Source organism: Zootoca vivipara, chromosome 13 (assembly GCF_963506605.1).
Source record: "Zootoca vivipara chromosome 13, rZooViv1.1, whole genome shotgun sequence".
Taxonomy (NCBI): domain Eukaryota; kingdom Metazoa; phylum Chordata; class Lepidosauria; order Squamata; family Lacertidae; genus Zootoca; species Zootoca vivipara.
In genome coordinates, this window is record NC_083288.1 from 23616011 (window position 1) to 23632399 (window position 16389).

Consider the following 16389-nt stretch of genomic DNA (forward strand, 5'->3'; position numbering starts at 1 on the left):
TACAGTCATACCTCGGTTTAAGCACGCCTCGGTTTGAGTATTTTCAGTTTAAGTACTCCGCGGACCTGTCTGGAACGGATTAATCCACTTTCCATTACTTTCAATGGGAAAGTTCGCTTCAGGTTAAGTACGCTTCAGGTTAAGTACAGACTTCCGGAACCAATTGTGTTTGTAAACCGAGGTACCACTGTACTCTGAACTGAGTTTCGAGGGACTTGGGGCTCTTCCAGGCTGTCGCTATTCAGTTGCATAGGGGCAGATTCGGGGCTGTCAGTTGCAGCGGATTGAGAGTTCTCGTGCAACAAACAAGATTCCCCAAAGGATTTTGCAGTAAGGAAAGTGACAAGGAAATGCAGCAGAAAGTGTGGGACGACAATTGCTTTGACGCAAAATCATCTCATCTCCCCTCAAATAGACAGGGTTGAAGCCTTGATTAACGGTGGTCTAGAAGTGCCCTTACTTCCTGGTGCATGAAGGAGTTCTGATGCTTTCAGGCAATGCAATAAGATCTGAAATCTACTGAAACAGTTGCCAAAATCCAAACATTTTCAAAAGCCCGCGATTTGCTCTCCGTGAATTTGCCTAATCCCTTTTCTCAGCCATCTAAGCTAGTGACTATCAACACACTTCTCGACTCCGTAAGTTGATATTTATATGCTTTGTGAAGAACTACTTTATTTTGTCCATCCTGACAGGCAATTATGGTGGCTGTCCCCCCAAAAATCTAATATATAGCCATTCATTCATAATTTTATAAACCCCTGTCACACCCTTCTCCCTTTCCAAATAGCCTACTGTCCTGAACTTTTGCCACTTTGTAACGAAACCAGGTATTACTGCCTGTGCAATTTTTCTGAAGCCCATGAACCTGACCTTTGAAGAGTTTGTAAGTAAACCATTTTTTAACTTGCCGAATGTGTGGTCACCCTCCCCCCACCCCCAATGCTAGGGGAAGTGGGAAACTTGGAAGGAAGTTGGAAGGGCATATTTCAAAGGTCTAACAGCCTATATTTTCAGCCTTTAAAGGTAAAGGTAAAGTGACCCCTGACCGTTAGGTCCAGTCGTGACCGACTCTGGGGTTGCGGCACTCATCTCGCGTTACTGGCCGAGGGAGCCAGGGTACAGCTTCCAGGTCATGTGGCCAGCATGACAAAGCCGCTTCTGGTGAACCAGAGCAGCGCACGGAAACGCCGTTTACCTTCCCGCCGGAGTGGTACCTATTTATCTACTTGCACTTTCAAACTGCTAGGTTGGCAGGAGCTGGGACCGAGCAACGGGAGCTCACCCTGTCGCAGGGATTCAAACCGCCGACCTTCTGATCGGCAAGCCCTAGGCTCAGTGGTTTAACCCACAGTGCATATTTTGTGATTTTTAATCTCTGCTGGGCTCCTCTCACCAAAAACCACTTGCCCCAAACCTGCATCTTGACATCCAGGAAATTCTCCTTTATACCCTTGAACAAACAGATGTACTCATTCCTGCTGTACATATTCTGGAAGTGGTGTAAAGTGCATGCATTCAAGTTGATTCTTGGTGCCCTGGGGTTGGGGAGGGAAAAAGTAAACCAATAAGATCAACCCCCCCCCCCCAGCTCTGCCCTGTGCTGTTTCCTTACCATAAATCCTCAAAAGGAAAGCGCTTCTTTGATTAGTTCAGTTGCTGTGTTCCAAAGGACCCACTGTGTGGCAACAGCAAGCTTTGCCTCAACCAGATTATCGGAAGAAAATGCTGTCTCTCTTTTCTCCTCCCCCCTTTATGCGAGCATGTCTCTTTCACAAATGAAGTTTTTGCTAACATTTAACCCAGATCCTGTTCTTTCCCCAGCAGATTACTTACTGTATTTCTCCTCTCTCTCTCTCTCTCTCTCTCTCCCAGTTTGAGTGTTTTAAAGAACCTTCAATATCTAACCACAAAATTATGCATTTTGCACAGTGCCTAATGGGCTCCTTCCTCACCTGTTGTTTGTTCTGAACAATACAGAAACAGGAAAAATGGCACCCCCTGTTTCATCTTCAACCTCGCCTGCCCGCCCTTCTCCTCCTCCTGCTGTTGGTCTCCTGGCATCTGCCAGAAAGGCCATGCCATCTCTGAAGATGGGGGCTTCCATTCCATAGAATATGCTAAATGGAGAGCACACTGCTTCTGTATGAAGCTGACTAGTATTATTATAGCCATTATAACACAGAGGGGTAAAGCTGAGTGTCTGGAGGCGGTAGGAGGATGGATGGCGGCTAACGGATTGAGGTTGAATCCCGACAAGACAGAAGTACTGTTTTTTTTGGGGGGGGGACAGAGGGAGGGCAGGTGTGGGGGACTCCCTGGGCCTGAATGGGGTAACTGTGCCCCTGAAGGACCAGTTGCGCAGCCTGGGAGTCATTTTGGACTCACAGCTGTCCATGGAGGGGCAGGTCAATTCTGTGTCCAGGGCAGCTATTTACCAGCTCCATCTGGTACGCAGGCTGAGACTACCTGCTTGCAGACTGTCTTGCCAGAGTGGTGCATGCTCTGGTTATCTCCCGCTTACGACAACTAATCCAGAATGCGGCAGCTAGACTGGGAGTGGCCGCCAGTATGTTTCCGAGCACAATTCAAACTGTTGGTGCTGACCTTTAAAGACCTAAATGGCCTCGGTCCAGTATACCTGAAGGAGTGTCTCCTCCCCCATCGTTCTGCCCGGACACTGAGGTCCAGCACTGAGGGCCTCCTGGTGGTTCCCTCACTGCGAGAAGCAAAGCTACAGGGAACCAGGCAGAGGGTCTTCTCGGTAGTGGCGCCCGCCCTGTGGAATGCCCTCCCATCAGATGTCAAAGAGAAAAAAAGCTACCAGATTTTTAGAAGACATCTGAAGGCAGCCCTGTATCAGTAAGATTTTTAATATTTGACAGTGTGTGTGTGTGTGTGTGTGTGTGTGTGTGTGTGTGTGTGTGCTAGAAGCTGCCCAGAGTGCCTGGGGAAACCCAGCCAGATGGGCAGGGTATAAATAATAAAATTATTTTAAAAAATTATTCTTAGCTGGGAAGAATACCAGTTTGCCCGAGGTCGCTCAGGAGGAAGCCTGCTCACTTTCAACTGGGCTTATGTGAGAGAGATAGCTGTGCAGCGAGACCGATTTTAATTCACACTGCTCAACCGGCCTGATTTAAGTAGGACATCCTGGAACCAGGCAGAGGGCCTTCTCGGTAGTGGCGCCCTCCCTGTGGAACACCCTCAGGAAATAAACAACCATCTAACTTTTAGAAGACATCTGAAGGCTGCCCTGTTTAGGGAAGTTTTTAATGCTTGATGTTTTATCATGGTTTTAATATTCTGTTGGAAGCCGTCCAGAGTGGCTGGGGAGGCCCAGTCAGATGGGCAGGGTATAAGTAATAAATTATTAGTATTACATATTATTATTATTACAGAAGAAATTCCGGCTTCTGATTGGATCCCGGAATGTCCCATTTTTTGGTGTGGCACGAGTCAGCTGGCTCCCGCAAGATCTCAGGACCGAAAAAGCGAGCATTCCAATTTGGATACCCCAGATGCTGTAAGGTATGTAATTTACAGTAGCCAAGGCTCAGTTGTAATCTTGCCTGGGACCCGCCTTTAACCCAAACATGCTTTTGGAGAGCCACTCTCTTTCTCCTGACCCATCAACAGAAGGATAAAACTCTAGGCCACTGCCCTATCTTCTCTTCCTGCCCCCCTCCTTTCTGGACATTCTCAATTCTTATTCATCATCCTGGGCATAAGTGACCACACAGGATGTCCTGGGTGTGCCCACATACACCCCGATGTCCCACAAGAAAACAGGGCTTCTGGTGAGGATGAATAAAAATATGTCATTTATGACAGAGTATGAGTTTGCATTCAGAAAATGTTCACCTTAGAAATCCCTAGGTGCACATGAAATGTGCTATGCACGCCTACAGTCCTGGGCACTGCTTCTGCCTGTCTCTGTTCCAGGGAGGAAAAATTAAAATAATAATAATTCTGGAGATAAACTTCTTAGGATGCCAAGTGCTGCATGGAAGCACCAAAACTCTCCTTTTTAAAATTCTGCTTTAACTAGGCTTGCCGGAGTTGATTGTGGGCAGGTTTGTACTATTCACAATGTTTTGGCAGGCAGAATGGAAACTGCTTCATTTCACCTAGGGAAAGAGAACAAGGTGATGTGGACGCATACACTTATGCTCGCTTCAGGTGGGTGGCAGCGCCTGCAGCCACGCGGAGAACAAGCACATGCCCAAGTTGGGGAAGGAAAGCTCATGTCCCCAGGGGATCTCCCTGCAAGTTTAATTTCCAGCCTTCTTATCGGCCGCGGAACACAAGCAGCCAGGGAGTTTTATCTGGGCCCATGAATTCCAGCATCGCACTCGTGCGCCATTTTAATGTTTCTCATCCAGAGGCTGCACACAGCACCTTATTTCTACCAGGACATGTTGCTCGTCCTGCCAGGAATAGTTCTCCTTCTCTGCCTTGCTGTAGCCTGATTAACAGGATCTGACAGGTCCTGTCTCCCAGGTGAGGAGAATGTATTAACTGACAGGCCAGTGCAGAACAGAACAGCCAAGGCAACAAGCTGCAGTCCTGCGCGAGGCTAGAGGATGCTATTGCCGATTCACATTAGCAAGGTAGTCTAGGTACATCCCCGCCAATTCAAAACCTGCTTACCGGAACACTGTTCAAATATATTTATTAGCAGCACTTTCAAATTCTGCCACTCTTCACCCAAACGCAAGGCGGTGGAGGTGGGGCTCCCAGGCAGTGGGACCAGCTCAGGATGGAGTTGATTTTTACTTTGACATTAGGAATGGGGCATCTCCTCTCACCAGGGGCAGCAGTCAGTTCACGAGGCCAACTTCAAGCCAGAACCTTATGCACAGCTGGAACGAGGCATCTGTGGCTCTCCAGATGTTTGCCAGAATACCAATTCCCATCAGCCGCAGCTTGCAAAGGCAATGGTGAGGGATAATGGAAAATAGTCTAGTAAACATCTGGAGGACAAGCTAGTCTTGATTTACAGTCATCAATGTGCACACATCACCCTTACTTTGCTTTTCAAGGTGAAGCTATCATCCACTGGCTTGGGATACAAGGTGGAAGAAAAAGCCATCCCTTGTTTTTAAAGAAAGAATCAAATGTAAAACACTGGAGAGCTGGGACTTTCGCACAGTCCCAGTTTTTACTTGTTGGCTAGCTAGCCCACCAGTTAATCGAGGACAGGACAGTGTGGAATTTAACCCGGCTTGGTGAGTTAACCCACCTTCAACTGGGTTGCAGCATGAACGACCTACTGTGGGTAACTTCTTAAAAACGCCGCCTAATTTATTCTGCAGTTCATTCTGCACCCACACTAATTTGCTGGTTCTGTTACTGCTGGAAAGGAATTAAGAATATGGGGCACCCCTCCTTCCTCAACCCTTTGAAATGTCATTGAGCCACCTGTCCGGCTCCTGACATTTCATTTCACACACATCCCTGCAGTCGTATGAGCTGGCAGCTAGCTGTTATGTCAAAGCAGAGATTGGTATTAAGCCGAATTCTGCACTCCTGTATGACACTGATTTTTCTGTGTGCCAACAAAATTGTGGTATACTTTCATCTGACCTTGAAATCTTACTTTTTAAAAAAAGGTGTTTACTTGTCTGGTTCATAAGGGATAGAAGAAATAAAATTTTGCTTAGCATCATGATTATAACCTCTTCTGGGATAATTTTTTCAGAGCTGAAGAAGGAACCCCGGCTACTTTCCTTCTCGTTTTTGTTACTCGTCTTGCTAGTCTCCTCCTGTTCCTTTACACCCATATCCAATCTCTGCAAAATCAAATCCCATTCATGGTAGAAAGCAGGCAGGACAGAGGGAGAGCAGTTTGATGCTGGAAAAACGAGGCATGCATGGAGACAGCTTTTACTCCCCAACTCCCTTTGATCCTAACTCCATCCTTCTGCCATGCTGCAGGGATTAAGCAGTTCACGGGATATGGAGGGGGGGGGGACTTGCTTCAGCAGGCTTCAGGAATAAGGCACACTTGGGGAGGCAGAGATAAGAAGCTGAGGAGCTTGGGGGGGGCAGGTAAGGCTCTGCACCAGCACCCTCCCGCTTAATCCCAAGAACCAGGTCACTGAATTAAGTGCAGGTAAATACCCAACCACAAAAAAAGTTGTGCACACACTAACTTGGTTGTATTTGCCTCTCTTGCTCTCCTTTGTGGGCTGCTCAGCAGACAGAATGCTAGACTGCCTTGACCCTTGGTTAATGCAGCAGAGGCACTTCAGCTCGGACACTGAGGTCCAGCTCCGAGGGCCTTCTGGCGGTTCCCTCACTGCGAGAGGTGAAGCTACAGGGAACCAGGGAGAGGGCCTTCTTGGTAGTGGCGCCCGCCCTGTGGAACGCCCTCCCATCAGATGTCAAGGCAATAAGCAACCACCTGACTTTTAGAAGACATCTGAAGGCAGTCCTGTTTAGTGAAGTTTTTAATGTTTGATGCTTTATTGTATTTTTAATATTTTGTTGAGAGCCACCCAGTGGCAGGGGTATAAATAATAAATTATTATTATTTTTTATTATTATTAGCGGATGTTACCTTGTTAAACGTGAAGATTCCAAGAGCTCTGGCCAGGTAAAGGAATAATTTTTAGAAAGTTTTAAGTTGATAATAGTAAAACAAATTCCAGTAGCAATCCAGTTTTTAGAAATCCAGGACAAGGCCCTGTTTCGGTTTATTCTTCATCAGCTCGTTTCATAGTTTAAAGGTCAAAGCGTACCAAAGTGATTATTTCTCACAGGGATAATGGCAGCTCCATGCTTTACGCAATTGTTTGCCACAAATAGCTGTTTCCGGCAGCAAACACCACAAAAGCACAAGCAATAGAAGTGCACCCTGAAACATCTGTGGTTCCCCCCCCTTGCATTTACCTGGGTGTTTGTAAAGCGTGAGCAAAAGATGTATATCCTTAGTGTCTGCCAGATGTATATGTGTCTCCTCCCACCCACCCCAAAAATGCAGTTGCTGGTGAAAGCATGGCGCCACTCGCACTCGCTGCTTGGAGACTGGTGCAGAGACAGAGATTTATGTGAGGAATGTCTGGTGAAGTTTCAGAAGTCGCAGCTATATGAACGAACCCAGATTTCAGGGATACGGAGGTGGGACCTTCCGTGGGCGAATAAGTTATGGGACAAAGAGCTCTGCATAATAAACTATTTTATTTTTATTTATTAGATTCATATACCACCCTTCACCAAAAGATCTCAGGGCATAAAACTATGCAAAGCAAGCCTACCCATCTGTTCATTTGCATCCTTTGTACTGGTTTGTAGAATTCTTTCTGTGACATAGGATTTGGACAACTTTAGTGGGCAATTACAGTGCATGGTTTAAGTGTAGCATCTAGCCCACCCATACCTGCACTGGGTGGGAGATCCAGTTTCAACATGGAAGGGTGGATAAAAGTGGAAAAAAATAACCATGGCTTTTAAGGCCAGGAACAGTAAAGAGAGTGAGATGACCTTCGGCCAGCACCGCTCCGGAAATGGTGTGCAGAGACCAGAACTACAATCAAACAGATGACTTCACAGGTTGGCAGGGCATCAGGAGACTGGTTAACGTTCAACCATACTGCTGCAAGGTGAAGACTGGTGTAGCAACTTTTGTTCTGTGTATGTGGCACAATTATTATGGGACGCCTAAACACACAGTTTCTTCAACCGTTTCTTCAACAGCAGAGCCAAGCTCTTGAACCCCATTTCCAGCGTCAAGAGCTGAATCCTAAAATGTTTAGTGAATGGCATGTTTCTTTCACTTCTGCAGTCACCAAATCCTGCTTATTTTAAGGATTAACAGGCAGACCTCCCTGATCCCTGGCCTTGTTAAACTCTCCCCCCTCCCTACCAACTTTACACATTTCTAATTGACAACCTCTCCTTGGGAAGAATAGTTAACAGGGTGGATTGGTGCAAAGGGTTATGGATAGCTGATGCAATTAAAAGTAATATTTAAAAAAGGTCCCAGTGTGGTTTGGGCTGTATGGAACTCCACCTTCAGGAAGGTAATGTTCCTACTAAAGTCGATCACATGGAAAAAGAAAATTCACATATTCCAACAGCTGCTTCTGATTCTAAAAGTTCTACTCTTGCACACCTGATGAGTTAAGCCAATTCACCTAAAAAATTATTTAACCTGCATTTAAAACCAGTTGAAGTCAGAATGCGTAGTGTGCCCCAAACCTCAATGTTGATTTATTTTTGAGAAACACAAACTTATTTACAAGCTCGCACACAAAGCACACCACTCAGAGAGGCCAATGCTTTTTTTCATTCTCTCTCCAATAAATTTTCCCTGGCCTAATCAAGCAAGTCGATCAGCTTCCCAATATATATATATTACAATCCTAGTTCGTCTTCTACTAGGCTGTTGGGCCAACCCTACATTTCCCCAATGAAACAGGGCCTGCGCACTTATAAACTGCATCCGGGCATATTCTTCCACTGTCCTTTCTCTCTTCCTTCCTTCCTTCCTTCCTTCTGCTCAGCCGTCTTCCCCTCTTCAGAATTTCAGTCTGCCACTCAGAAGCTAATGTTAACACAAAGAAATCAACCCCATTTGCATTGCAGGGTTGGGTTTAAGTTTTTATTTGTTTTTTAAGCTTTGGTCTATACAAAAAAATCCCTTAGAGAAATAATAATAAAATCTTCTGAAGTACATTTGCAGCTACATCGATCCCTTTTCCAGTGGAAGCCTTAAGCCATCACATTGAGAGAGCTGCTTTTAAAAATGCATTAGTAGGAGGAAGAGGGTTGGGGGGGGGGAGGGAGGGAGGAAGGAGGAGGATGAGAAACACGCCAATCACCAGGAAGGGTGGGGGTGAGGGGAGGACAGAGGAAAAGGAGGACAACTCGGGGTTAAAATTGTGCAAGAGATGGTCAGTAGAAGGACAGCTTTCTTAAAACGGTTAGTCATTCCTCTTTGCAGGAGGGCTTAAGAGATTCTTCAGCTGGGGCGCCAAAGCCCACAGAGACATTTGTCAAGGGCTAAAAAACAAATGAACAAATGGGAAATGCAAAGCTGTTCATTTCTTGGCAAACTCTCACACCCATTGGCTGCTCTTTATTTAAAAATAAAACCCAGAAAGTTAAAAAAAAAAGTAGAAGAGAGAAAAGGAAAACCGTTTTCTTCACTTCCTAGATGACAACGCATTAGAAGTGCAAACAGGGGAGAAAATATATATAGATATATGTATCTCAAATGGCAAAGAGTTAAGTTTTGCACCACAAATGGCTGGGGTGAGGGGAGTTTGTGTGTGGGTGTGGGTGTGTGCTTGAAAAATACTCGTATAAGGACCCAATGGCAGTTCTGGGAATGCTTCCCAGATTTAGGGAAAGTTTGGTGAAGCGGCAGAGGGGATAAACGGGAGAGGTTGATTAAAGTCAGGGGGAAAGGAGCTGACTGCTGATAAAAAGTTATTACAAGATTGTTAGAAGCAGTCCTGGATAGGAGGGTCTTGGGGGGGTGAGGGTCTTTCCCATAGGCCCACAGGAGGGGGAAATGGTTTCGTTTTAGAAAATAAAACCTCCTCGCAGGGAAAGGAAGAGTTTGTCATCTTTCTCAGGCACTTCTGTCTCCCAAGTGCCCCGGAGTTGAGCACTGAGGCTGCCCTCTTCTGTGTTAAGAAAACATCTGTGGAGCAAGAGAAAAGGGAGGGGGGGCAGGAGAGAAGGGCATGTCAGAATTGCAAGATACAAAGAACTCAGCAATGCTAGAGAGCACGTCTCTGTTTGTGATATAGGAAGTTGCTTTATATATCAGGGTCAGACCGCTTGGTCCATCAAGCCCAGTAACCTAGTCTGACGAGCAAAAGGTCTCTTGGTTCCTTGTCAATTGAGTAGCAACCTCCATTTTAGCCAGGAAGACAATTTGGCAGTCGGGCTGTCAAGAACAACCCCTTTTGTTTTTAGGCACTGGCAAATTTCTAGATCTCGGGCGCAAAGCTTTCTCTCTCTTTCGGAATACAGTAGCTGTTCCACTAGTAGGTGTTGAAAATAAGCAACTTTGGAGGCGACACAAAGAAATGGGAGAATTTTTCAACAAATTCGCAAAGGATATGTCTACCAATGGGCATAAGCCACAACAGCCAGAAGTGAAACAGCAGTATTTATTTCTCTTCTTACTAGAAGCTAGGGGCAAGCCACAGGAGACCTACGATGTCTTAGAGGGGCAACTGGGTGGAGGCTGCTGGGAGATAAACAGTTGGAACAGGCGGACATTTGGTCTGACCCAACAAAAGCAACCATGATTTTATGCTGCTTGTAGCAAACCTACAAAGCTTTATTTTGTCTAGGAATTGGGGGTGAGGAGAGACCACCACACAAAGGCCATGCTTGGATACCATGACAGGGAACAAGCCTGGGCTCCCCCCCCCCTCCTTTCTTCTCCCCTCCAGCATAGCCAGCAGGATCTCGAAAGCTGTTCCTTCCAATTTCAGTTAACCATGGTTTAGTGTTACATCCAAATCCTAACAACTGCAGCTAACGTTTGACCAAGGTTTGCAGAGCCAGCCGAGTTTCACGTGCCACGTTTGGAAGCTGGCGTGTTTCAAACATATGAGAGTCAATGTCATTTAGTTTCTTGGTTCAGAAGACACAACATGCTATGGTTAAGCAAAAACTTCAAACTTCTTGTTGCGGTTGCACAGTAGGAGAAAAAGGGTGTGTGTGAGTCTAGGCGAATTCCAATTTACCATGCCATTTAAACTGAGCTTGAAAATTAATCCACATGCCTCCCATTTTCATTTGGAGCAGGGAAAACACAACAACAAAGTGACATTTTTGCAGGCAAATAAAAGGGCGCAGAGAGTGTTTGTACCCCCAGGAACAAGCAAACTGACTCCGTTCTCTGTTGGATTTTGATTCAACTAACTGTCCGGTTCCAAAATGCATCTGGAGATGCTCTTACCTTGAGCCCTGCCCAAAGAGCACCTTAGGAAAGAACATGGTCCGGGTAAGCCCCCCGCACGCCATCGCTGTATGCATCCATGGGATAGTCCCCGTCCATATCCATGTCCATATGCATAGGATCCATGGGGATGTCGGAGGGGTACATGCTGCGGTAACCTCCATCCAGCTCTATTGCAACGGAAAAGGAGAATGTCCCATGTGCTTAAATGTTATAGGGGAGCAGGCGGTGAAGGCTGGTTTTCTGATGAAAGTTGGGCAGTGCCTCACCAAGCTCCATTTGCTCTCAGCCAGCTCCCACCTCCCCACCTTTTAGGAACGGGGACCCAGGGACAGGAAGGCTGGCAGCTCATACTTACCATCTGCGTATGGCTCATGAATGGGTATCATGCTCTGGGCCTGTGGAGAAGAGATGGATGTTCACACAACATGGTAGCAGAAGCCTTGCTGAGACCCCAAGTTAACCCCAAGATGCTCTTGGGGTATTCTGAACTCAGATTTCCCATGGCAGCCTCAGGACAACCGCTTTGTGGGCCAATATCTTCTTTAGCTGAGTTTGTGCCGCTGAGAGCTGTGAACATCTGGATTGCCCGTGCCCAGAAACCAGTGAACCCCCAGGATCCGCAAATGCTTGACGAGGGAAAACCCAGTCTGCTGAACTCCTAGCCCATGAGTTAGTGACCACCCCAAAACCAGAGTTGATGGGATACAGCAGAGGTGGGGAGCCTGTGGCCCTCCAGAGGTTGTTGGATTCCAACTCCCATCAGTCCCAGCTGGCTGGCCAATGATCAGGCACGATGGGTGTAACAGAGAGAGACACACGCTTTTCTGTCCCGGGGTAGAGGCTTGGAGACTATATTTGCTAAGCAAGTGGGTTCACCATGAGCAGGCCACTCTGACTGTTTTTAATGCACTGGTAGTCCCTTTGGCCACTTTGACCATTTTCAAATTCTTTATGCAAGTGAAGCTCTCCAAAAGTATTCCAACCACTGTCCTGAACTTGGCCAAACAGGTTTAGATTGTTCGCCGGGCAGGAAAAAAAACACGTCAACTTTAGTGGGTAACAAAACACGGAAACAAGAGCTTCAGGGAAAGGATGACGACAACAGGTCACTGGAGGCCACCAAACAATGGGCTGGGCAAACATCCAACTGGGTTACTTTAAGGAAGTTGGGTACATTCAAGGTCACACGGGATGCTGACCAGGTATTTTATGTCTTGCCGCTGGCCCATGTGAAGTGGAGGGCCAATTCACCTGTTATGCAGGCAGTTATGGCTGCATGGCCTAGTATTTTAGTTTCTAATGAAGTGCAGGTGCCAAACTGATTGGAACAGTGAAGCAGTTTGGTGTGGGGAAAGAAGAGGAGGGCAAGCCTTTTACTCTCATGCTGTTTTCCTGATGGAAATTGCTCCCACGGCTGCCATTTGTCCTGCAGGTGGAGAGCACTCAACATCCCTCCCTCCCGAAACCACTGCTGGACTTCATTTAGAAATAAATAAATCACTAGATCAAAAGGCAGTTTCCTGGGAAATGTGTTCTCTGGTCCCAAGTGTGTGATGCAGGAACAAACGTAGGTTTTCCTAGAACACAGCTGGAACAACCCTGCTATGGTGGGAGCCACCTCATGAGGCAATGAGTGCCTTGGGCAAAATGCTGAAGTTAAGTTTTGAACCCTTGTCCAAGGCTGTTAACACCACTGAACATGAAGAGGTGGGGCATTTCTCTCTCTCTCTCTCTCTCTCTCTCTCTCTCTCTCTCTCTCTCTCTCTCTCTCTCTCTCATAACATTGCTTGAAGCAGGGTCCCTGCAACAGGCAGAGGGTTTGTCTTGATGACCCAGTAACCCCTTCCGGTTCTCTTATGACCAATTATGTTAGGACCAAACTGAGCAAGTGTGAAGTGAGATTCAGGTGCCCGAGTTTCAAAATATCTTCACGTTTTGAATGCTGAGGGGTAGTTTATTTATTCCCAAAGTCCCAATATTGAATGTTAGAACACTACCATCAACTTTTAAGTACTCCGGGCACCTTCCTTTTCCAGAAGTCATTCATCAAACGTCCAAAATAAGAATATAAATGTCGCAAGCAAATTCAAGGTGAGTGAGAAGACTGGGGAAAGGGGGTGGGGGCGGCGGTCTGCTCTGGCTCCAAGTTGTCACACTAGCCCCTCCCTGCCAAAACATTATAGACACTCACTGCTTCCCAAGCGGCAGGATCGTGTTTGAAGAGCGAATTGGTAAGTTCTACAGAGACGCGTTTCCGATAGTCCGGGTTCTTGTCTTCCGAGATGCGGAACAGCACCGCTGCTGCGTATGTAGCTGGAGGGAGAGGGGGGGGGAATCAAGAGGCCCTTTAGCAAATCTCCCATTTTGTTAACACCTGTTGGCAATGGCTGTGTTTACCACCTTGATGGATTTTATTCCTTTTTAATTTTCTCAGCTTCCTTCTCCTTTGCCTCATCTATCCTTTCTAGAAAAGCCCAGTGAGTCTGAGAACTGCCTTCAATGTCTGCTACATCACATCAGTAGCTCACAGGCATTTTGCAACCAATATCCTTCCTTCATCTCTTTTCAGCCAGCTGACTGTCCATCAACTACACACCCTCATACTCTACTATTCACTGTCAAATTTCCATTGCTCAGTTCATGAGGTCATCCAGCTAAATCCTTGCATAACTCCTGGATCCTTTGTTGCATTAAAAAGATCGCTGGTCACTAACAAGTCTCTTCCAATTTTTATCTCCAGCAAATAGGACTGGACCAGACCATGGAACAACTTTCATGAGTTGTTTTTCTCCAAGTTGGAAATGTTCCCAGAGAAAAAACATTGGTTGTATTCAGACTTCACACTAAGCCATAGTTTAGTGCAATGTGAGCATTAACTATAGCTTGTTTGTAATAAGCCAACTTGAAATCATTGCTTCAATTGATACTAACCACAATACCCAGTTTGGACAAAAGGAAGCAGTTATGCAAAAGCTGAAATGAAAGCTCCCAAACCTTTTCCTCCCAGCAACTCAGAAGGAGGACGAGAGAAAGGGAAGCATGCAATCTAAGGCTTGCTGGAATTTGTTTGGCCCTGTCCGTGTTGTGCTAAACTACGGATGAGCTTGAGATTCAACACAGTCCTTGTTCATCCTCCTTTTAATCGATTCCATTTCACTGGAAAAGTCGGATGCTGCATTTTCCTTACTCAGAGAGGAAACAGTTGCCTGCTTGGAATTACTTAACTCTGAGTAAGCCCATGTTGCCTTTTATATAGAAACCCCCAAACCATTTGCCACTCTCACACATTTAATCTCACTCTTGTAATGTTTGTTGTAACGCATTTTCAACACTAGGTAATTAAGCTAATTGAAGTGTTGAATGGAGGAAGCTGGAGCATGCAACAGCAAAGGGAACCACACAGAACTCTGTATCTTAGCGGGAGAAATGCACACACACAGCCCATTACCTGTGCCTTCGTTCCGGGAGTGCAGGAGCTCCATCAGCGGTGCTGAGGCCCCCTCTGCATCAATGGCGTCAGCTGCTTCCTTATCTTGCGCCAGTTCACACAGAACACCAGCTGCCACACGCTGGATGTTTTCCACTGGAGAGTACAGGAGCTGCGGTCAGGGGGGAAGCGAACAAAGGCAGGAAGTGTAAGCAAGAGAAGGTTTTCTACTTCATTCCGTTTTGCTCCCTGCCCTTCCTCGGCGTTCCTTGTGTATCATGTCCCTGCTAGCAAAGGACTATGAAACCCTGCTTTACATACAATGCCTAGGGGCAGTGGGTGAATGGCAAACATTTAATTGTTGTTGTTATTAAATGGTAAGACACTCCCCCCCCCCCAAAAAACTGATTCAAGCCAAACTACACAAGCAAGATAGGGAGATGAGCAAGGCCTTGAGAATACAGGTGATGCTAGGTACCAATGGTACCTAACTCCTACTAAATTAACAAAAATATAGAGAACAGCTACAAATATCTGCTGGAAATGCAGAGAAAGAAGGCGTATGTGGTGGACGTGTAAGATAATGAAAGCATATTGGGAAATGATTTATAAAGAGTTGAAAAAAATGTTTAAAATAACTTTTGTGGAAAAAAACAGAAGCTTTTTTATTAGGACTGTTAGGTCCAGAAATGCCAAAGGAGCAGAAAAGACTGTTTATGTATGGAACGACGGCTGCGAGGATACTTCTGGCCCAGAGATGGAAGGAAGACAAAGTCCCTACCAGAGAAGAATGGTTAACAAAGATGATGGGCTATGCCAAAATGGCAAAAATGACTGGGAAGATCAGAAACCAAGAAGACAACAAATTCAATAAAGAATTGGGGAAATTTGTAAGCTATTTAGAAGAACACTATAAACAATTAAAAACATTGGCAGGATTTTAACAACACCTGCAATGTAACAAGAACTATGGTAACAATTGAGTTTTAAGGAAATATAGCGAACATTATACGGTGCAGTTGAAAAAAGAATAACTATGAAACCTCTGGAGGGAACTCTAGGGATTCAGAGAATCCTATTTGTATATGACCATGATTTATATATATATATGAATGGAAATGTTAAATGTGAAACTGAATAAAAAATATTTTTTTAAAAAAGAGAATACAGGTGATGCTTTCAAAGGACCTCATGATTACATCACCCAAGTATCCTGCCTTTCTTTTGAGGAAGTTAGAATGGTGTGTGCAGGAAACACTAGGCTGAGATGGGGGTGGGGGGCAATATGGACAAGAGCCACCAAGAAAGCTTCATGGGGATTTGCTTCTCTCTGTTCCAAGTCTACTTTACCCGACTCAAGGGTGCCAAGTCCCACCACCCACACATCCCTATGGCATTCCTCCCCTCCTCTTGGATGCGCCCACCTGTACAAAGAGCGGGATGGTGTTCAGGCGGAAGATCTCCATTCGGTTCATGGGGTCGCGAGCCAAGATGTGCAATGCCCCCGTACAGCCTTCCACGATCTCCTCCATCTTTACCCCATCCTGAACGAGAAAGAAATCTGTTAGGGGCTGGATGTGCAGACCTGCCTGCTCCCTGGGCTTGCACCTCACATGTTATTGCTACACCGAAGGTGACTATCGCTCCAGAGGTGCAAAATGAAATGAAAACAGGGACCGGCTGTATTAAGGGGGCTTTCAGCCGGCTAGGATCCCATGCCCAAGCCAGCACCCTCCCTGGCCTCTCACCGTGTAGGGCTGCTGTGTGCCAGCGGCTGCGTGGCGCTGGGCGTCTTGGTGAGCTTTCACCAGCAGCTGAACCAGGCGCGGGATGACGGCGGCTTCCTGCAAGGGGGCGTGGTTGGCTGGGCACAAAGCCAGGTTGCGGATGAGGCCGATGGTAGCCTATGAGCATGGAGAAGAAGGAAAGAGGCACACCTTGAGGACGCTGGCCAAGGGCAAAACCAGGAAGCTCTGCAAGGTGCTTGGTGTTCCCCATCCCTACCCCACCCTCGGCATTTGAAGTCAGA

At 46.3% G+C, this 16389-nt stretch overlaps 1 protein-coding gene across 3 annotated transcripts in view; it reads right to left on the reverse strand.

The window, feature by feature from the left end:
- Positions 1 to 8594: 8594 nt before the first annotated feature.
- Positions 8595 to 16389, reverse strand: part of JUP (junction plakoglobin) — a 60621-nt gene continuing 52826 nt past the window's right edge. For all 3 annotated transcript variants that reach the window (XM_035134276.2, XM_060281473.1, XM_035134275.2), the window contains exons 9-15: positions 16109 to 16264; positions 15785 to 15904; positions 14382 to 14532; positions 13125 to 13246; positions 11289 to 11328; positions 10931 to 11100; positions 8595 to 9655 (exon numbers count right to left, since the gene is read on the reverse strand). In XM_035134276.2, coding sequence (XP_034990167.1) covers positions 10955 to 11100; positions 11289 to 11328; positions 13125 to 13246; positions 14382 to 14532; positions 15785 to 15904; positions 16109 to 16264 — 735 coding nt within the window. In that variant the 3' untranslated portion in view covers positions 8595 to 9655; positions 10931 to 10954. The remainder of the gene's footprint in view (positions 9656 to 10930; positions 11101 to 11288; positions 11329 to 13124; positions 13247 to 14381; positions 14533 to 15784; positions 15905 to 16108; positions 16265 to 16389) is intronic.